At 42.4% G+C, this 23383-nt stretch overlaps 1 protein-coding gene across 2 annotated transcripts in view; it reads left to right on the top strand.

Moving 5' to 3' along the window:
* The first annotated feature begins 391 nt into the window (after nucleotides 1-391).
* fibcd1b (fibrinogen C domain containing 1b) overlaps nucleotides 392-23383 on the top strand; it is a 119169-nt gene continuing 96177 nt past the window's right edge. For both annotated transcript variants that reach the window (XM_030085490.1, XM_030085489.1), the window contains exon 1: nucleotides 392-620. In XM_030085490.1, coding sequence (XP_029941350.1) covers nucleotides 549-620 — 72 coding nt within the window. In that variant the 5' untranslated portion in view covers nucleotides 392-548. The remainder of the gene's footprint in view (nucleotides 621-23383) is intronic.

Below are 23383 nucleotides of genomic sequence, written 5' to 3'. Positions count from 1 at the left end.
TGTCAGAAGTGGACAGTTCTGGGCACACTGTCTTTTTCCCCCTCAAACTGTGGATGGACTAAAGATCGGATTGCACTTGGCAATCTGAGTCAAGAAAGATTTTTTTTTTCTTTTTTCTGGAAGGACTGCTGCTTTCGGGAATATTTCGAGGGTTTTTTCCCTTCTCCTTTTGGCAAATCCAGTCTTAATTGTGGTACAATTGTGAGTGAAGTCCAAAACGCCGGAGATTGAATCGAAAACTCTTTTTTTTTTAATGAATCCCCAAATGGTTGGAATATCAGCAAATCCATAAACTCGGGAGGAATTTAAGTTCCATATTTTATTTTTTTGGTGCGTAAATTGGCGCGGCTGAGCCGCTGAAGTAGTTTTTTCTTGCCTCATTCCGTTTTTAATATCCAGTTCTCTTTTTCCCATGGAGTAGGCTGAATCACAGGTAAAGACTTTAAAAAAAGGAGAGAGAGAGAGAGAGGAGAGGTAGAGAGAGAGTGGGGCTTATTCTATGTCGCCTGGAACAAACAGGCGGATGTGATGCGCAGATTCTCCGTAGGATGGTAAATGACCGATGGGGAACCATGAACAGCTCTTCTGAACTCGAAGATGGAACTCGGCATAAAAACCAGGTATGTTTGGCACAAAGCTGTCCGGCCGCATGTTGTGTGTGTGTGTATGTGTGTGTGTGAGGAGTGGTGCATCTGCTTGGTGCAGTGTTACCACGCTGAATTTTAGTGATGTGCCTCTCGGGCGAATCACTGCACTGTAGAGACAGTACAGCCGCAGATGAAGCTTTTTTTTCGCGACTCCCCGAGCTTTGGCACTTCTGTTCCTGTCATGCTGTCGAAACCCACCCGCACATCACACCATCCCCGTGGCTACTTCAGTTTAGTGTGTCACAAAGCGTGAATGTGTCAGCCCTCCTTCCTGCGAAATGCGTTAATTGAGGGGAGTGATGAATTATGCTTTGGATGGGGGGAAAAAAAAAAAAAAAAACACTGCGGGAGATAATTGTGCGCGCCTCGGCTGCGTCCCCGCCACATCAGCCCTGTCCAATTGTCTCAGCAGAGACTGTAGGCTACTCGGATGTCTGGAAATCGCATTTGTGTTTGTGTTGTTTGAGTGTTGAAACTTGGCACGGAGACATCCTCCGATAGCTATTAACACTCCAGAGCTCTTCAGGCTGTCTGAGGAATTGAGACGGGGAGCGGACGTGCGCTGCGTTGCGTTGTGTTGCGTTGCAGCCAGGCGGGCGCACTTTGGGGAATAGTCAATGTGTTTTCACAAGGTCAGCAGGGGGTTATTGGCAGCCCATAAAGGAGATAGCAGCCGGAACATGAACCACATTTGGGGTTCCTAATAGAGACTGTCTTTTTTTTTTTTTTTTTTAACCAGGGAGAGGCAAATTATCTCTCCAGAATGGCTGTTATGCAACATTGCTGAAAAGTTCTGATCAAGCAGTGTTGGAATTAAAAAAGAAAAGGCATGGTTTCATAAGTTTGGATGTATATTGGACACCTACTCACAGCAGATGCAGCCTTAATCTGCTCTCCTCCTCCTGAATAGCTCGCCATGATGAAGGTAACAGTAGTGCACGAGGCTTTCCCAGAAAGCTTCGACATTAGTCACTCCAGCAAATGTTTGCTCAAAGCTGCAAAATAATGTGCATTGTGCCACAGCATCGTTAGAGGGGGAAACATGCCTGCGGTGCACTTCTTTCAATTTACAAAGCCGAGCAGGTGTCAGATTTGTGCCTTCCTGTCTCCTGCTCCTGTAGATTTCATGGCTCAGTCTGAGTCATTTGCACAGTGCCACTCTGGCCTGCGTTTGAGTCATACCTACATTAGGACGGATTGATGCCGGGCTGTGGTTAATTCCTCATATGTTTCATGAGGCGGATTTTAATGTAACTTTTCTGCTTCAGAGGAGCTGAGCCCAACGTTTTGTCTTCCGCTTACAAGCTGCTTTGCCCATTTCATGTTAAAGGTCATAACAGTACCAAGCATGTCCTGCTCGGTTCTAAATTGATGCCGATGTACCATGCAACACCTGAATCCTTGCTTCAGCTCACCCAAAAAGCCAAAAATAGAGAGAGAGCGAGGGGAGAGAGAGAGAGAGAAAGATTTGTGATGTGATCTGACTTTATTATGTTTGTGTTCTTGAAAAAAAAATTCAATAAAATGCCAGTATCGTGTGGATTGAGTTCAATAGATAAAAAGGCAAAATATGTGCCATAACTTGAGCACTCGGTGTGGAGCAGACTGAATTGGAAGGAGGGGGGTGGCTGAGATGGAAGGTTGTGGGAAATGGGGATGGCTAATGCTCCTATCTGTCCCACTCCTCCCTGCATCAGTCTGTCTCCCTCTTCTGCACTTGTTATTTTGCTATCACACACAGACACATTAATACTCTCTCTCTCCTTCTGTGTGTGTGTGTGTGCTCGTGTGTGTGTGTCAGCCCGTCTCTCCCACTCTGTAATCTTGAGCAGCAGTAACAGCAAACCTTTATCTGCAGACTTGTGCTATTGACACAGTCATTTCAGACACAGAGGGATCAAGTAATAGAGATCACTTGTGTTCTCAGTTTGTTTTGATATTACAAAACATCTCCTGGTAAGTCTGCATATTCGATTTGTTGAAGTGAGGAGCCACTCCAGCCCCTGTGCCAAACAGATGGAAGCGAGTCGCAGCAAAACAACGGTTCTAATGCTACTTAAAATCATCAGCTTTGAAATTGATTTCAGTGGATTCGTGGCAGCCGAGACTTGACGATCAGATAACTTGTAGTGCTGCTCGTGAACACTGATTGATTTGTATTAGCGATGGAAAAGAAAGAGCGGAGCTGACTCAAGGTTGCTGCTGTTTGCCTTTAGAATGATAAAATGAATGATGTAAACTGGTGAAAAGAAAAAAAAAATATTTAATACGTCTGCTGTGTTCTCACAGTAAAACCAATTCCATGTAAGATACACGTAGAAAAAAGGGAACATCACGTTGTGCTGTTAAGGTACCATTATTGATTTCTTGGAATGTTAGGTAGAGTTATAACTCTGTCTCTGTTGTGTTGTTCCTGACTCGGTCAAAAAGCCAATTACTTCCAACTAATCTTCTGTCCTAGTTTTATATCCTCAATGTGAGATGTGTTCTCACACACATGTGGCTAATCTTTATATAAGTCAGTAAAGGTTTCTCCTGTCTACCTCACATGCCCCATGAATGGAAACACGCGCACACACACACACACACACACACTCAGTGTAGCAGTGAAGGCAGTAAAGGCCCAGTGGGGTTGCCCACTCGGGCTGGAGGTAATCAATAACACTCTGAGAACTCCAAACTTTCCAAGGCTCTGAAAGGACTGTGGCTGGCTGTATGTCTAGAAAACCATACAATACACCTATGGCTTGCCAGCTCTCACTGAACTAAAGAGGGAACACATATCTGACAATTTGTCGGTTTTCAGAGTCTCTTCGTTAGAACCCCGGGCCAACGCGATCAGATCAAAGTATGAAAAAAAAAAAAAAAAAAAAATCAATAAGTTAGTACATCAGCCAACAATAGGTACGTGTCTCCAGCACATCAAACACGTAGCTGTAAGAGGGAGGATGATTTGCCTTCACAGCACATACATACTGTAGTGTGCGTAGTATCAAACGTACATTTTTCCACCTGACAGCAGGATCATTTTATGTAAGTCAAACTACAGGCCGTCTTGTTAGAAACACTATGACAAGGCAGCGCGATCGCCGAGCAATTACGCTGCTAATGTAGTAGAGTCAAGAAATGAAAGGTCAGTATGCTTGAAATGGTGGAACAGTATGAGAATGAGAAACCTATGATCTGCTACTGGAGATCTACTTAACCAGTGGTTCCCAGCTTCATTTATTTATTCTTTTTTTTTTTTTTGAGGGGCCCCAATTGTTACCATTGGAAACCAAGTCGACCCCCCCCCCCACCACAACCTGTGCGCTGACAAATAAATGAAGGAACCTCAAAAAGACACTGCGCTTGATTCTGTAACGATTAGTTCCATTTCTACAGGATGAACTCATTGGCCACCTATTTTTTAAGGCAGAAAGATGTTATGAAACCCCAACGTGAATCTTTTTAGGTGAATCTTCCTCTGAAAGGAGACGGCGTTAAAAATTGGCTTCATTTCTAACAGCTGAGCAGAGATAATGGGAAACTTCTGTTAAGTAACAACCGACGATGTTCTCGCCATTGCACTCATGACACGAATTGTTGTGACAATCTGTTCTAGCATTAGATTCAGAGAGTGGAAGATTATATGCGACATGTGTAAAACGATCATATTTACAGAGTGAAAAAAAAAAAACAAGGACATTCAGACAGCTCCATTGAGCAACTGTCAATCAAGAGAGAGGAAGTAATGTGAATTTTATATATAGATCAAAGCGAGACATCAAGTGACAACATGAAAACAATGCTCCACGGTATAATGTGTCACTTATTGTATGTATTGTAATGCACGTATAGAGATGTCTTGGCTGAGTCCTGCCATCAAGTGTCAGGTCATTATTTAGCTGTCCGACAGCCATTTCCAGCAAAAAAAAAAACTGTGAAAGCAAGAGGGAACATAGTGCAGCATTTAGCAGCTAAAGAGCCAGATACGTCCCCTGGGAGTCGGTAGGGACCAAAAAAAAAAAAAAAAAAAAGTCCACTGAAAGAGAGTCATGGCTGTGCTTAACATCACTACTGCAATTGAATGAGTAAATTAAGATCACTGGTATAGTCAGAGCAAGCCTATGACCAGAATATGCAGAAAAAAATTAACATTAATTAAGAGAAATAGGACAATTTAGCAATTGTCATTGTAGTTAATGGAATCAGCAGCCATTGACTTAAAGTTTTACGTGCTGATCAAGACCTTGCTCTGATCATTCTGAAGGCAGCACTTGGGATTTGAAAATTACAACCTTTCAAAATCATGATTTTGATTGATTTGGTTCAGTTGCTCATTCCAAAATAATGCTGCTCTAATATGCGCTTATTGGAGTTACACTATGAGAGTTTATTTTTGGAATCTGACATATATCGTTAAACCGGCTTCCCGTTGCTGCCTCATACCGATGTCTTGGACGGCTTTTCAATCACAGAATAATGTTGGGAGGTGAAAGACTGTGGTTGTACTTGTAAGATGTGGGCTGGCTGGTTTTGTGGGTACCCTTGTCGAACTAATGAACCTGCCTAGCAGGCCGGAGGTACAGGAGGTTGTGTAGACCAGAGGAGAGGAGAGCAGGGAGACTTCTTTGGTTCAGTGGGCCGGTGATTTCCCTGTGGGGGGTCTCACCATGGCGGCAGCAGAACTCTAACAACCTCAAGCCTTTGTCTTCTCGCTGCCTCGCTCTGAGTGGCATCAAGGAAACACCTGACAGCTAAAGTTATCTCGCACCAAAAAAAAAAAAAAAAAAAAGCCCTTCATCCATTTGTCAGATCACACATCTTGACACACAGCTGGGACTTACATTGACGTGGAGAAATCCTGCGCTCAGACGAGCTCGGCTGGAAATTAACCAAATGATGGAGAGTGCAATGACTTTCTCCCACTTAGACTACGTGTGAAAGTTTTTGTCTGTACAGACTCAGGCTGTCGCCCAAGCTTTCATAGTGAGATTTGCTTTTAACACCTAAATGTGTCGCAGTGATCACATTGAGCAGTACCAAGTTCTTAACTGATATGGTTACAACTGTTTGTGAAAGAGTTGGCGAGCTGCAGAACTGCTGTCTCTCTTCAGTTGCTCGTGTCCTGCTATTACACTAAAATCCTGTTCACTCCAGAAAGACGTTCCACTGTGAATAAGGTAGTCGTTAGCTTCGACAATGAACCAGTATTTTTTTAGCTTTAATGCTAGCTTAGCCGTATGATGTGTCTGGTAGTTCATCTTCATTGACGTTGTGGCTTCATTTCATTGTAATTTGCTCAGGAATCTGTTATTTTTTTTAACCAGGTTATAGAGCATCTTCCTCCAGTAGACTGAGGTCCTGTTTACATGCCAACATTCTCAAGTGAAAACCTTCGTTGCGTTTTGGGTGTCCGTTTACACGCTAACGGTGTTCTGAGACACTGAAAATGAAACTTTTTGAAAATGACTGGCAAGAGAGAAATTCTCAAAAGAGTCCCGACTCCTGTCTCTGTGGAAATGGGGGAAAACACAACTTTTCTGAAACGCCGCTACCTGTGCATGAGCACCACTACTGTAGTAAATTGTTCTTCTGCACATGTGTGAGTAGATGGATGGAAAAACGGCAGCCTCCAGAGTGGCATAACTCCTTATCCCTGTTTTATCATTAAGAGTAATTCAGAATAGCAATCCAACACCATCACCTGTCCATTTGAATGTCTGTGTACTCACCATCTTAATATTTATAGTGTATTGTTCTCTGAAGGCATGTGTGTGTAAAACATTCATTCAGGCAGTTTTATTAGAGTCATCTTTAGTCTAAACTGCGCTCCAGAGCTAACAGCGTTCAATCTGAGGGATTACAATGAAAAATGCATGCTGGGACGTACACATATTACAGGAATGACTCACACAGCTGAGAAAACTTTCCTAATGTGTCACGGCAAATGAACAGCTAGTTACTTTCTTACTGTAGTAACTACTAATGTAACCAGTAACTTAATCATTGTCGTTAACTTGCACAATATTGTAAGTGCTTAAAATGTTTTCATTACATTATTTTGAGGAGAAATGATAAAATCATGACATATTATTCTTTGGAAGCAAGATGTGCAGTAAGCTAAAATAGCAGTGTGATATTTGTGTGGATCTGTACATGTTTCAACTGTGTGGTTGAATACCTATCTGCCTCCTTTTAATGGGAGACAGGGGAGTAGATTGAAATTATTCCAATAATCAGAAAAAAAAAAAAAAAAAAACAACTCCCTCAGTGTCACAGATTTCACGTTGGCACTGCTCCCCAGAACAGCACCGCCTTTAAATCGTCGTGCACTCCAATGCATCTGAAAGCCTTAATGTTTCACTGTGTTTCTCATCTCGCAGTGGGCATGTCTCCTCACACACAAATGCTTTCCTAATCACCCCCTTCTCCTCTGATGCCTTTTGTCATTACAGTAGCATTTCCTTTTTAGCTTTGGCCGCATCTATAGTCCTATATGTGCTTTGTGTAGTTGAAACCCATTGCTTTAGTATTGTTGAATTGCAGGATCAAAACCTAAGTGGTTCACTGGAGTGTGGGCCTATTGTTAGATTGAAGGTATGAATGTGTGAGAGGAGTCTGTGTGTTGGTGGATCAAAGTGGTAACGAGCCATTACTGTCAAGTTGTTACATAAGTGCGAAGTGCTTTTTCATATAAAGTGATTTAGTGCCTTAATGGAGTAGCTCGCTATTTTGTTTAGGTTTCTACTGCAGATCCATTTTGTCTGACACACTGTACGTATGTAGCTCTTTAAAGCAAGGGCTTTACTCGTGTGATGTTTATGCACGGCAGCAGCTGTCCTTTATGTGCTTTTGGCCTTGCTCATCCTCTATTTGCCTTTGTTATCTAACCCTTGTGTCTTTTTTTTTTGTTTCCCCTCTCATTTTCGCCTTTTCCATATCTCTTCCTGACATTAAGGGACAGGACATTTCAATATCAGATTTCTGGTGGAGTGAGGTGGAAATCAGGCCTTGAGAGAAAAGCGGGCAGGCTGGATGGGAGGACTGCAACAAGAATGAACACAGCACTTGATAAAAGCAGCGCAATGAAGATTGGAGGCAGAGTATGGAAACAACTGTGTAACCCAGAGTAGGGTATAAAAGTACGTGTGAGGGCTGGAGAGTATGAATCACAGAAGGTCCCAGATCAGCGTTGAGCAGACAGCAGGCTAGCTGGGGGCACATGTACCTTCGCAAGATGACGCAGATGTATTCCAGCTGCTTGAAATCCCACATACCTCCAACAAAAGAGCGCTATCTGATAAACCACACAGTGCTTTTGGAGGAAAGGCGGTCTTTTTCCACCGTCGACTCTTGGATCAGTTACAAGGCTCATCACAGATGCCCCAAAGCATCACCAAGGGCTCACTTGCATCCAGAACAACAGCTGCAATAGAAAGTAATTGTACCTAATTGATTCGTAGTTCTGGTGATTGTGTTGGTTTTGTACACTGCACATGCTTTACGTTCAGTCTGAGCTTGTATACGTGTGTGTGTGTCCATGTGGTTAAAAACACGTGATTTTTTTTTTTTTTTTGCACACACGACGTTCTTAATTGTGTGGGTGAGCATAATGTTGCCTCCTCCGAATAGATGTGAACAAAGTAAAGCTGAGTAGGGAGCACTCGGGCGGTACCACAGGGCAAGGTTATACTCTACCTCCCAGAGCATGTATTGACAGATGTGTCAGCAAGCTGACCTGATGGGCAGGGTTTCACAGCAGAAGAGCTAAAAGTGTGAGGCAGAGAGTGGAGGGAGAGAAGGGAAACCAGCCAGCACCAGGCATTAGATTTCTGTCTTCAGGGCTCAGCCCCTCCTGCATGTTTGCATGTGTGTGTGTGTGTGTGTGTGTGTGTGTGTGTGTGTGTGTGCTTTTAGTAGAATCACGAAGGTGGGAAAAGAAAAAAAAAGATCTGAAAGAATGAAAAATAAAAATTTTACAGCAGAAGACTGTAACACGGCTATTCGGCAATTTATCATTCACCTCCCAGCTAAATCATCATTAAAAATGCATTGGAAATCACCTGTGAGAGGCAGATGAGAGGTGTGCAGATGGAAGGAAAAGAGTGGGCTGGAAACGAGGCAGCGTGGCGGAGGGGAGGGATGAGTGAGACGGAGTGTGTGCATGCGTTGCAGAGTTCAGTCATTTTGATGGACAACGAGCCGGGTCCATTCCACTGACGGATCGGGGTCTATCTGCATATCTGTAGTGAGAAGTGTCCAATTTCCTCCCGGCGATTTTAATCTAAGTGTTAAAGAGCTCTGTTCATGTGACGCTGAAGCGTTGATCAAACAGAAAGGTGAGATTAGCGGGGCTCTGCTTGTAAGGCCATACGTAATGGAAGCTTTTTCTCTCTTCTCTTTTTTTTTTTTTTTTTTTTTTCTTCCCTGGGCTCAGCATTAATCAGCCTTCATAACATACTCATGCATGCAAGCACATAAAAAAAAAATCACATACACGAGTGCATTTTTTTTCTCTTTTTTTGCTAAGAATTCAGCCCAAACAGTAAATAATAAGAGAATTAATTAAAATCTAAACATTCAGTAAATTATTTATCAGGAATGGATGAGTTTAATCAAGCAATCAATCTACTGTGGCCACAGGATCTGGAGCAGAATCACATCACAGGACTGAGTTTTCACTCGGTTTAGACACACAGTCACATTGAAAACTGCCTCAATATGGAAGCGTGTCCTGGCTGTGTGCCTCATCCACTTTTTTTTCCCATCATGAAAAAAAGTGACGCCACAGTGTGGCATCTGTTTCAGTGCATCTTTTTTAACTTCTGGTAAACTGGCAGAGCACGTGTGACTCAGTTGCTCTGCTCTGTGACTCGCTTTTACTTTTTATGATCTCCCCAAAAAAATAAAAAATAAAAATATTGGTTCTCTCCTCTCACTCAAATAGATTCGCTTCCACGGCAATCTGGCTTTGTATATTCACCCCGCTGATGACCTGCTTCAGCTAACGGAGGAAACATAATAGCGTCATTATGGGCCACGCACCATCAGATGTCTTGAGGTTAATAGCAACATTAATTGACTCCAAGCACAAAAGCTGAGAAAGCGGTGTTGTTCCTCTTAACTACGACTCCTGAACCTTGATACGTTCGGTATTTGAAACAAATTTGGTTTTAGGTTCAGGGCCAGCAACATTGCTATCGTATGATGATATGAAATGGGATTGAATTAGATCTCAGACATGAGCTAAATCAAATTTGGGGTTGGAGGAGGATGGAGCTGATCCCCGCTGACTGTCAGCAAACGTGGCTTACACAGTAGGCAGGCCGTTAGCAAATCACAGGGAAGTTTAGAACGCAACAAATTTCATTAAGTGTACATTTTTGGACTGTGGGAGGAAAATGGAATACCTGTTAAATACCAGGGTTGTCAAACATAAGGTCTGTGGGCCAAAACCAGCCTGCAAAAGGCTCCAATCTGGCCCGACAGACCACTACGCAAATTTCAAAAATTGCAAAGAAAATATTGATTATTGAGACTTGAGCTGAAATAGCAGTGATGCTGCCGTGAAAGCTGATTGGATGCTTTTCACAGAAACTCAAACTCGAGGTTTTATTACTGTGATGTTAAAGTGCAAACCACTATACCACCGTGCCACCCAAAAAACCAATGTTTGGAAGTAGTGTCTTCAAAAAACAAATAAAAGGATTATTTTTTTTGAACGTCTCTGATAATTGAGATGAGAACTCAACGACGATCTGGAAGCGATCCAAGGTTGACAAATAAATCAGAAGGGGAATAGAAGAGAGATAAAAAATGAGAACAATTCATAGAAGATATGCAGACGTCTGACAGACAGAGAAGCGATGCAGAGATGTATTTATCGGTCCTATCCTATTAAACAGTTATGACAAACTCATGGCTAATATATTAACAGACTTATCCACTGACATCCATTATTTATTCATCATCAAAAATTCAATCTGGCAGACTGTGTGCCATTATTCAGATGTGCTGGGGGAAAGTGGCACATTTGAATAAATGAGGATTGCAGGCCTCACTCCCATGGCTTGTTGTTATTCCAAAAACCCTCCCTTTAAATGATTCATAGATTAAATGATTCAAAAAATATAGGAGAATGATTGTCACTGGAAAAAAAAAAAAACAAAAGTGTCTCCATGCACAGCTGGATCGAATAAATGTCGGATCTCAAGGTTTCATTTAAATGAAAAAAAAAAAAAAGTCTAAAGTATCTCTGCCACACATCTAACTTGTCTTTTGTCATTTGCTTAGAAAGGAAACAGGTTTTCAACACGTTTCATCTCACATCTCATTTCAGAGCGCAAACCCCCCCCCCCCCCCCCCCCCCCCCCCACCCCCCCCCCCCACCCCCCAACGATGGCGGACAAGCTCAGATTTACTATATCTGGGTTGTCGTGATTCCTCTGGTGAAATTCCGCACCTCTCTGCAATACCTTAGCCTGAATGAGATTGGATATGGAAATGTTGAGTACTGCAGACCAGTATAGTTTCTGCTGATGTGGTGGAAGTTGACAGCATGGAGAACAGGACATATTCCTCAGAGAAACACTCAGTCATACGCTGCAGACACCTCTTTGCCAGCCGATACATAAAACCAGATGCATTCGCATGCCCTTGCGCTTCAGTTAATGCTGTACATTCTACAAACGCTGTAAAAATGCAAATGCCCGTAGTTTGATCGTCATTGTTGAATATGTTTTCTGCAAAAAATATTTGGTAAGTGAAGAATATACAGACACTGTCTTCAGCAGAGTGTGAAGCTCACTTTCTATTATCCTCCTGATGCTATATATTACATAAAATGATACAATAAAACAATTTGACTGAGCGTCCTCACACACACCGGCTCCTCCGTAAGTCACTTCATTTTTGCACGATGGCACTTCATACTAAATACTAACATCAGTCACATCATCCGCTGTTTATAAAGATATATGCCGTGACATTCCCCCCGAGCCAGTGAGACATCAACTCCCTTACAGGACTGCCAAGTCGCTATTGAACAGTCACTGTTTGTAATCGTCTGCAGCCCCAGGTTTGGAAACACATCCTCTCAGTATTCAAACAATACTGTTGGGTGCCGCTGCGCATGTTTATATCTATAGTTACACAGGCGATTTTCAGAAGGGTGTGTGTTCTCACACGGACTTATTTGGATTACTTGTAGAGATCAGTTGTTTCCAAATATTCAGGGTTTGCATATTTAGTCGTTAGTATGTTCAGAAAGAAGTGGAATAGTTGATAAAGGACTTGTTTGTGTCAGAAGTATATTCAGAGCCAACGGCTTCCAAAGTGGAGCTTTTGGAAATCCCTCCAACTGTTTTAATTTTCTCAAACGAAAATGCAAAAAAATGATGCATTTTCACTTGAAATGTCGTATAAATGGGGCCTTAGACTAATGAACAAATTCTGAGAATCTCTCTGCTTATATGAGAGCATAAAGGTGTGAGATATCAACAATATGTCCAAGGAGAATAGATTAACAGAATGATTGAATGTGTTAGCATGCTGACCTTTCCCAGCAGTCGTAAATAGAAGGTGCTGTGCATTTCAAATTGATGACACTGACAATGAGGCTCGAATCCAGTCATGTAAGTAAAAGCAATGACTAATTTGAAAATGCAGTGATTACAGATTGCCCAGTATTGAGTGTGCACTCAAAAAGTCATTGGAATCACTTCATCATATGGAAAAAAGACATGAATATTTTTGGTTGTGCAGATTAGTCTTTTCTTTTCAATACAAGTCACATTGTGTTTCATGACAACCAAATGCACTAAACTGCACGTTTGTATAAAGAGAACACACTGCAAAGTGTCAATCTAACCAGCGAAAGCTTGATAACTGTTCAGAGTTTTTGTTTTTAATGGTTACTCATTTACGTGAAATTACTATGTTTCTAAGAAACTACTGGTTTATGTTATCTAGCGATTTCTTCTTAACTTGAGATATCAAGAACTCAACACTGTAGCCATTGTAACAGTTCCTCTCTGAGTTTTACACTAACCCCACAATGAAAAGACAAAAAAAAGTAATAATCTAACACTATATTCCATCCTCTAATACCGACGCTCTCTTGTGCTCTTTTTATAGATTTATAAATACATTTATATTTGCGTTCAGTATAGTTTCTTCTAAATCACGCAGGAGAATGTCGGACAGTTGTACTCAGTAGTGCAGGGCTTTTCCAATCTTTGACATGTAATATACACTTTATGTTATCTTATTGATAATGAATGTTTGGTTTCAGAAGTATTAAAAAAACAGTTCTCGGGTTATACTTGAGTCTTTATGAATAGTCTGCAACTCAATTATTCAACATGAATTAGTCTCCATTACAATTAAATTGAGTGCAGAAAAAATGTTTTCACAGAAAACAGATTTGATTAGGCTTGATTTTTAATTCATTGTAGAATCTTTTTCCTTAGAAGAAGATAATCACATTGTTCGGAGGACTTGCGCTCTGCCCCACTCACTGAAAAGCGTTCGTTCTTAGAGAATACCTGAACAGGGTTTAATTTTTACATCATTCTGCTCATGTTTATTTTCTCTCGCGTGGGCACGCTCCTGAGTGGGCGGTTTTCTGGCAGAGACGTCAGGTGATCAGTAATGTCTTCCTCCTGTCGCCGTCTTGCATTGTCCAGGCCTTTTCTAAAGTCTGTCAGCGCTGCACAGTCGCAGCCGTTTGTCTGCGACCTCTCGTCAAACCCCTCCTTTTGAATGCAGTGACTAATGGAGGGAGTTTGAAAAAGATAGAGATGGACCGCAGACAGTGAAAGAATTCATTTGACAAAGAAGTCCCAGTGATTTTGCAAGAAAAGGGACGACTTGGAGAGGAGAAAGGAAAAGTTAAGAATATATGTTACATTCCTTTTGAACGTCATCGAGTTTGGGACGAGACGGAAACAGTAATTGTCGCAATAATCACTGACAAGTCTGGAAAATTGCTCTTGGGCTTTGTTCTGGTCCATACAGTGTCTTTCTTTAATCCCCAACACACATTAGACTTATTTTCTCTCTCTCCCGCAGCCTCCCTCACTTGGGGAATGGAATCTGGCAGGCTCCTCACAGGCTTCTATAAAGTGCTAACATAAGAAATCAATCAGACTCACACTATTTCTACAGCCCCTCAGCTCACATTGATTTATTGCAAATGTGTTGAAGATGAAGAGAGAAACTCTTTAGCACGGTGGGGCAGCATGGTCAAGGGGAGAGAGTGCAGGAGAGAGGGATTCAGTGGGGGGTGGAGGGGGTCAATGACAAGTTTGGGATGGGAGGTGAGTGGGAGGGGCCAGCGAAGAGCGAGGAGGAGGGATTTTGGCGCGCTGACCTTTGACGCGATAGGCTGACGCGGCTCACCTCGGGGTCAAACGCTGTCACTTGTCAGCCGGCAAGAAAATGATGATGGTGTGTTTTATATTTTAGATGGCTGAGATGTGTTTGCTGCGCCCGTAGGTTTTCCGGTACGCGGGGCATGACAGCCGCTGTCAGCCTGCGGCGGGCCGGGTCAGGGGTCAGCGAGACGGCAGCGCCGCGGAGTCCCACCAGACGCCATCAATAAACCTAACCTGACAAAGCTACAGACAACTGCTCGGCAGGATTTCTGCATTTTTAACTTTCCTGTCTAGGATATTCTACATCTATTTTTTTTTTTTTTTTTTTAATATACTGGACATTTGTTCAGGACGTGATCATGAAGGTTTATTTTATTTTCCTTGTGAAATCGACCACATCCTCCACAGAGAGAGATTTTCCAGCTGACTTTGCAGAAACACGCAAATTAACGAGTCAGAAATTGAAGCGGAGGGTCTTCAGTTTGTGGATCAAGAAGGAAAATCATAAAAAAATAACCAAACACATTGTTTTTTGTTTTTTTTTTCGAAGCATTTTATGTGAACTGCTGTTTGAGCATCCTGCTCCGGGCTTTTAGAGGTTTCATTTGCTGCCTGCATCTGCTGCACCTGTTGCGCCAAGGAATTGAGGTTACAGTTTATTAATATCTACTCAGGATGAAAGTCTGCTGAGTCATTTCTCATCACCAAGGAGGACGTATTGAATGAGACCTCGGCGTTTTGGATAACTACTCACATGACAATGGTGGTAAGACTTGCTGAAAATGCTCTGACTTGCTATACCATCACAAATCACAGAATAAATATTTAAAGTTTGCATAATTGATGAAGTGCAGTCACAGGGAATCATGGTTCCTATAAGAGGCTCTTCACATCCATGGGAAAGAAGCTGCTTTTCAGTCTGCTGGTCTCGTGAGTCTGGGTCTGCCAGAGGCGAGGCTGGAGAATAGAGAGTGTCCTGGGTGGGCGGGGTCGAAGTAGACAGCTGGAGATCTCCTGGAGGCGTGGGAGTGGGGAGCCGATGAGTCTCTGAGCCGTCTTCATAACCCATTGCAGTTTTTTCTTTTTTTTTCTTGTATGCAGTGCAGTTTGCAAAACTTACTGTACATGTATCGGCCAATTTTCATCGTGTAAACACAAAACTTCTCTGACATGAAAATGGAAAATAAAATCAATGTATTTTCACCTCTCCAGACAGTTAACTTTTACATTTATTTATTTATTTATTTATTTACGGGGCGATGTTTAATATTTGATTGCCTTCATCTTGATTTCCACATGAAATAATTTATTTGACATCAGTTGAAGTTCATTGGCATAAATAAGCCCCCGGTGAAAGATTCTTCATGTGTGTTCAGCCTGTCAGGTGGGAGCGCATTTTGTCCTTCTGCTTTGTATTCATTAGATCTATTTACAGCACAGCTTAATGAGGAACTGAGTGATGGAACTGCTCGTTCGTAACAAAGTATTTTATGAAACATTTCATGCTGCTTTCCATGTTGTTGGCAGACACTTGCAAACAACTTACTCAATTTTCTGACATTTAAAAGGTAAACAACTAATCAGGCAGCCAAGTAAATAATTGAGGGACTAATCATTATCTAAAAGCAGCACTGGGGACGACACTGAGCTCTTCACTGTGCTCCGGAAACATGAGCCTGTAGGTGCTGGAATCAGAATTTAGTTTAGCAGTTTTATACACAAAATCATTACTATTTCAAGCTCATAATCTTTAGCTAATGCGTTTTTCCATGCCTTTTTGACTGCTGTTACTCATTTGAGTCTCATTCAATCTTTGCATTTTTTAAACTCGAAACAAATTATCTTGCAGTTGCTTCTCAATTATGAGTCAGCGCGATTTCATATTTCATGCTCGCTCAGCCGAAGAGGTGGAGGGGAGCGGCCGGATCCGGAGCAGCGCCTCGCGAGAAAGTTTTTGTTTGCTGTGTTGTACACCTTCGAGAGCGAAAGGCTTGTTTATCCATTTCGCAAGAAAGACGACCGTCTGAGGGAGAGGCTAAGTAAGAAGAGCTCAATAGCAGCGCCGTGTATTTATATCCCATGCATACACTTATGAACACCAAAGGGAGCTGATGGAGATGAGGATTGAAGTGGATTACCGAGATTGGACGGCACAGTGGGGAGAAAGAAATTGAATGTTTATATTGACTCACTCCTGAAATATATGAGCAAGGAAGCATACGTCTGTTTGTGGCCATATGCGCTGAGTGGCTGCGGGTGTCTCTCCGCCTCTCGCTGTGGGGGATGCGAAGCTGATGGAAGGGGTTAAAGGGGAGATTAAAGCGATAATGTACATCTCTAATCCCTAGCACTTTCGGAGGGCAATGAGGGGAAACCGCCTCCATCCAGAGAGCCGGACATCAAGAGGGTGCATCAATGGCCATCAGGGTCAGCCGTCGCCATGGCAACAGATTATTCAGAATAATTATCCGCCATATGTGCCTTGTCACAATTAAGAGTTGGCTGTGAGCGGGGCCAGGGGTCAAATGCTGATCAGAGCTTTGGGTTGGGAGCAACCTCCTACACCGTTTATTAGAATGAAGCTCAGCTCACTTGTCACATCTGTCACCGGAAACGCAGCCGCTCGGCCCGCGCTCCGCTTCCAAGCAGATTTTTCTTCGAAGTCCGACGCCACGTTTACCAGCGACACCACCGCGCTGCAGTGGCTCCCTTTAAGTGTGGCCACACACTCTTTACATTGAGCTTTCGGTAGCCCCTGCTTCTTCTTCTTTTTTTTAATAATAGATCTTACAAAATGAAAATCTGGAAATGAAGTAAAATGGATTTATGGTTTCAGTCAGACCACTGAGATCCTTGGATCGAATTTTCAGCCGAGAAGTGAGAAAAAGGAAATGAATGTGTGAAAAGAGTGCACAAATGTGAGCTGACAGATGCCCAAGGAAGAGAAATAAATAAATAAGAGGGGGGGGAAGAAAAAAGTTTTGTGGTTTGTTCTCACGACCAGTGCTTCCATTAAGAGTCTAGACGTTTTAACTCATCGCTGCAGCGCTCCTATAGGAGTTATACTGAGAACGCTTCATTTCCCATCTGCCGTGTTCGCGCTCCTATGCTGGGAAAAGCAGCAACAAGGTGCAAAGTGGTTCATCCACTGGAGCAGATTTATTTTGTCACTTGAGCCCATGTGAGAAAAAGTCATTTGGAGTGAGATGTCCCTCTGTGCTGTTTACCTGAAGAGCAGAAAAGGCCAAAACCACTGTAATTAATACAGACGAGCTTAAACAACTCAGAGTTTTACCCCTTACTGCCACATCCAACTTTCTTCCGTGGCGCTCACACATGGGGAACATCTGCAACACAAATCTGTAAGTCACCCATGGCAATTTCTATTCAAATCCAGTCGCTGTAGCTCATTGTGAGTTTAGTATTTAGTTTGAGGATCTCTGGGGAAGTGTGAACTGTGACAGTGGCTTAATCAGCCTTGCAACGCTCGCGGTACCTCGGGCTTATTACTGCAAGCTGTCAGATTGCATGAGATGCACGGTGACACTGCTTTTTACTGATCAAATGCGTCGTTTCATGGCAGAAGAGGATCACAAGGTGGAGGCACAGCTGACACATTTAGGAAAAGAGCCTGGATGTGTTCAGACAAGCTACTTACGTTTAAACACCAATTAAGGCTCGTGCACGACTCATATCTGCCGTCTATTAGATTGTCACCCATCACTATTAGAAGGCACTCGGAGCCCTCTGGCATTCTGGGAAAATAATTACATTCTTTCTGCGTCATAATTACTGTCTTGAAAGTGGCTCTTTCACACACTAACAAAGCGGGCTCTTACTCTTTCTCCGTCTCCCTTTCCCTCTCTCCCTGAGCTCTGCCTTTCTCATCTCCTGTCTGTTGTCTCTCTAGACACTAATGAAGTGGTTTAATCTGGTAACTCCAGAGAAATTGTCAGTAGAGAACTGCATTAATTAACTCCCTGTGTGTCTCCGTTTTGAAGATTTTTTTTTTTTTTACATTTTGCAGTGGGGGCGATCATACAAACACGCTCGCCATCATCGCTTACTGTTGCCGAGTCACTCATGTAGAGCCGGCAGGCTGTTCAGATTTGCATGTGTTGATTAATTGGTCCTAATGAAACTAATGCGGGCCTCCGAAAAAAAAAAAAAAAAGTTTGGTGGCACATTGATTTTCCATTAGCTCCGTTACTCAGCCCCGTGAATCAGCACAGAGAAAAGCTGCTAAGCTTGTGCTGTTGTTCTGCTGATGAACAATTAGACATAAGCAGGGTGTGATTTGTGATGAAAGCTGAAGTTCTTGGGATGAAAGGAAACCAGAAAACACAGTAATGAGTGGAGAGTAAAAACACTGGTAATTCCATTAAGACACAAAGAATTAAAATGTCAATTTTCAGTCAAAAAAATTATTGTAATTCTTCAAAGACGACAAAATGAGTCTTAAGACTGAAGCCATATTTACAGTTCTTGTCTTCTCACCCAGTCCTGGCGTTTCCTGATCGCCGTATGTTTAGTGACAGAAACATCCAGATGAGTCACACACGTCACAAAAACTCAACAATTTTGATGTGAAATGAGACGGAAACCCACGGAATCGCTACGCAGCGGAAATACGTTTGACACCCCTCAGCGGTGAAATTAATTCAGGCAGAAGTCGTGGAAGGGAGTAGGACGCTGGACACAGGGATGTTTTTAACTTCTCTCTCATGTAACTCCGTTATTACTAACCTGCCAGACATGAGGTGAGTTTTTTTTGCACCGGTAAATGCAGAGAATAACTTGTCTGTTATTTCTTGAGCATGACTGACGTTTAGCACGAAGTAATCGTTCTCAATTGGTCTATTTATGCAGTCACTCTACTTTGATTTAGTCCTTGCCTTCATGTGAGTATTCATTTAGATTACCTTTTTTTTTTTTTTTTTTTTTTGACATACCCTTATTTCATTCATGGGAAGAAGAAAAAAAAAAAAAGACAGTTGTGGCATTTCTTTTCAGAAGCAGCCAGAGAGCAAGCCACTGCTTCTCCTTTCATATCCAGCAGCTCCCGAGTCCAAAGGATTCAGGCTGGTGGCTTTAGGTCTTAGCGCTCAGAATAAAGTCTGCCTCCATTTTACACGTGTCTCCTGCACTTCTCTTGTACTCCCACCAGCTAAAGCTATCACACTTCTTTTCTCATTCAGACAATAGTCGTGTTAGCAACGTATGAGGCTTTATTGCTTCGAGTTGCAAGTCGGATTGCATTAACTTTGCCTTCAGAAACTGTTAATTTAGCCGCTTTTCAAAATGTCCTTCAGAATTTTCCTCCGTCACTTTAAAGGAAAGAAATAATAATTCCGCTGTGGTAAGAATTCAAGTTCAGCATACTTTCTGGATAATGTAATAGCATTAGGTTGCAGTGTAATTTCAAATCATTTTGAGAAAATAAGAAGCTTTACAGGATCAGTATTGAAAGAAACAAACACTCCTTTTAATCACCAGTCATATCGCATTGACATAATTTGGCAGGTATGTTTATTTTGACATTGGAAGTTGTAGATTTTTGAAGACTAATGAGGAGTTTTTATTTTCACATCTTTCACATTGATAATCTTTTGAAAAAGCAACAGTGCAATACTTGTTTTTTTTCAGTAAGTTAATTAATTTAAAAATTGTTCTAAGTTCCTATTTTTTTTAACAGAAGGCTATTGCTACAAAAATGATGATCTTCTTTTTTTTTTTAATAGGTGCAATGTTTTTTGCATATCAGCCTCATCTAAAATTTACTTTTAAGCCCTGTTTGAGTTTTGTTTCAGGTAAAAATGTATTAATATCTCAATGTATTCAAGGGCAACTTGGAAATGAATTGATTTGCATTTTAACCTCACAGCTGGTAAATTTCTTGGAGACCGTTCTGCGTTGACTTTGCATGTTCTCGCAGTACATAAAATATATTTAACCCTGTTTCCGCAGTCTAAAGAAAAATTAGAGCAATTGTCCCTCTAAACTGCCTTTTCATGTGAATGTGAGTACGTGTACAGTATCTGTCTGAACTGGTTTGAACAGGTGACCAGTAAAAGGTGCATCCTGGAGATGTTTTATTTGTGACTTCGTATCCATGCAAATTTTCAATTTCGAGCTGCTCCCCCGGCTGCCTCTTTACGTTTGCCGGCGTTGCCTCCTCGTAACTCCAACACTCCATGTCTGCTCTCGCTGGGATTGAAACTGTGTCATTCTCAACACATCACACCGTTACGTAAACAGTTTCCTGTGACTGATACTACCCCTTGAAAAAAAGCCAGCGATCAACCCCCCCCACACTCTACATCAAGAGGCTCCTTCATGATGCATGCATATCCCCATCTACAGTATGTGCTGCTCTCATTGCCCACAGCTTCTGAAGGGTTGTTGTGCTCAGAAATTTAGAATGCTACTATTATACTGAAGGCCCTATTGAGAAAATTGCTTTTGTATTTATGAGTAGTGCCAGTAGTGGCACTACACTGTTGGCATCCAGGGTACCTTTTTGATAGTTGACTCGACGGCAGTCAAAAGCAATATCCTCGCAGTCACTGTCGAGAAGAAAATGTCAGATTTAGGACTGCCGGGTTCAGGACTTGAATGATCTAACAGCTTTGATCTGACCTTAATGGATGAAACCTTGATAATCTTCTTACTCCGCTATGCGATGAGAGGCTTATTATTATTTTATTTATTTATCTACATTTTCCATTTCAGCGCATCGTCTTTTTCAACACAGAAAGGTGAGGTTTTGCACTTGATAGGTTAAGGGAATGATTTGTTCATTTGTGATAGCACTACTCGGATTTATGATAGAAAAGTTGAGTTCATATACCCGTGACCTTAGAAGACCAATATCCACTGCAGCACAGCCTCCCCTCAGGGAGCCAGTGAACATGTAGCACTTGCCACCCGATAGCACTCAACCGACACATCTTTTAACTCACATAGTGGCGCACGTGTGCACGTGTGCAAACACTCTGGTGGGAAAGCGCGCTGCCTTCCCACATAAATGAAGCGCCGAGCGCGCGCAGTCAAACCGACGCCCACATAGACACAAGCTGTTTGAGCAAAAGAGCAAACACCACATTTGTCTCGCACCATCAGCGTCAAAATCTGATCTCTTCTCCCAGGTCAAATTGCCAAGATGTAGGGTAGCTCCCCCCTGAGTGCAAACAGAGATACAGACACAGACAAAGAGGAAGAACAATACATGGACACAGAAGGACGGACTGAGACTCTTGCACTTGCGTACACGCATGCTGAAGTGCCACTTGAGCTTCAACCATAAGTTATTCTGCAAGGCAACTCTGCCATGAAGCGGAGACACCGGTATCCATAGCATGCATGTAATATTTATGAGCACCTGTATGGTGTGCACATATTGATGTATGCAAATGTATACATTAAGGAGAGGCAGCTCTTCACTGCTGCCTGTTAGAGGAAGCGCCGGCCTTCTTATCACACTGCCATTAAGGTGGCAAGACTTTGGGGCGGAGATCCATCTTGCCTTATCACGGCAGGTCTGCACGTGCAGGTGGCGGGTGACAAAACTGAAGTCACCACGCTGTAGTTCACTTTACATACTTTTTGAACTGGTTCGATATTTAAAGGATTAAAATTAGGGTTCTGTTAAAGCTTGGTGTGCTTATGTGTGGTGTTTCACCTCCCCTTGATTGCTGACATGATGGTGTGACTTGTCCGACATATGAGGACAATTATCACTTCCAGAGAGTTCAAAATACTGCATGTGGAAGTGATGGCACACACAACGGCACGGTATATCACACATCCATCTTTAACACCACATCAGCATGACTTTCCATACCTGCTGCATTCCTGCTCTGCATACTAACACATGGTGGTTCAACTTTACATCATACCTGGTGGCGGAAAGCCAGAAGTCTGATGTTGAAACATCAAGGAAAAAAAAGACTCAAAACAGCAAATTGTATCTGAAACGGTGCTGGTTGATCTAGTTGTGCCTGACTAAGGCTGCCACTCAGTCTATATGGAAACAACGTCGGTCCAAGAGGAGAAAGAGCCCTGTGATTGGAAAATACCAAACTCAAAGATGCCATCATACACTGAAGTGTTTGTTTATGGCATTTTCAAGTAAAACATGCACACTCATGATATGTCGCAGGGTGGGACTAAAGTTATGGTGACAATAAGGTTTGTGTCTGCAGGAGCCTCATTAAAGTCAGTGTGATGTCCCTTCATGTGATGTAAACGTCTCCGTGTGTGCACGAAGCACTGAGACGTGCATAAATGTGTTTGTGTGTCTGGGCACATGTGAATCTTGTATGATTGCGCTGGTGCACTTAGCTGTGCTTCCCACTGCAATCATGACAGTAAGTGGCCCGCTATTTCAAAAGGAGAAATTGAAGTGAGGCTGGAAAGGGAAGTAGAAAGACATGTAAGCCTGTGAAGATGTGAGGAGTCCTTGATGAGAATCATTTTGATTATTTCAGACAAAGGTAAAGCGAGTAACATCATAATTATTTTCTCGCTGTTTCGTGGGAAAATGAGTTCCCCCAACGAAGATATCTCCTTGTGTGTGTGTTTGTGTGTGTTGACGCAGAATCGGCAATGTGGCCATTCTGTGTTTGAGGATACTCTCTGAGCAATAAGAATGTTTTGATGGCACCAAAGTGCAGTTTTCACATTTATACGCCCCATTAGAATATTATCCTGCTGAATGTATGCGTGGTGATGCTCCTGGGCGTTATGTTTTTGACATTTTATGCAGTCCTAGTAAAATGCCCCTCACATCGACCGACATCGCAAATATTAAAGTTTAATTTCGAGTCAGGGCCAGTCAGGTTTATTTGTACAGCTCGATTTTTCATTCTTTGCCTCAATGGGTCTTAAACCATCAAGGCACTGCTAGCTCTTGAATCAAACCAAGCCACTAAGAAGGCCTATAAAAACTTCCTAAAAATGGAGATAGATATCCATCGAGCCATCCACAGTGGACTCTATATCCATCCATCAGTAAATCTGTCTGTCCACCCAGCTGCCTATCCATTGTGTTATCCATCCTTCCTTCCAGTTATTCATCTGGATCTGTCCTATAAAGCTTTAATAATTGTGGGCTGAGCTTTCCAAGTCTCTACATATACTAATAAACAGTTGCAGGTCATGTGCGTCATGTAAAACGAGAGGTAACATTATAAGTCCGCTGAAATCGAACACCTTCTTTCAATCTGGCTGTTTCACTTCATGCCTGCCAAGAAGTCGCTCTGACCTCACAGTGATTGTGTGCTTTATAATAGCGTCTGCCGCGATGCGTTTTTGCATTCGAGTGTGTTGGTGTGTCTCAGGGACGACGGGTGACAGACTCGCTCGCCGCGTGTG

Source organism: Salarias fasciatus, assembly GCF_902148845.1.
Source record: "Salarias fasciatus chromosome 7 unlocalized genomic scaffold, fSalaFa1.1 super_scaffold_4, whole genome shotgun sequence".
Classification (NCBI taxonomy): domain Eukaryota; kingdom Metazoa; phylum Chordata; class Actinopteri; order Blenniiformes; family Blenniidae; genus Salarias; species Salarias fasciatus.
This window is presented reverse-complemented; position numbering and strand designations above follow the sequence as displayed.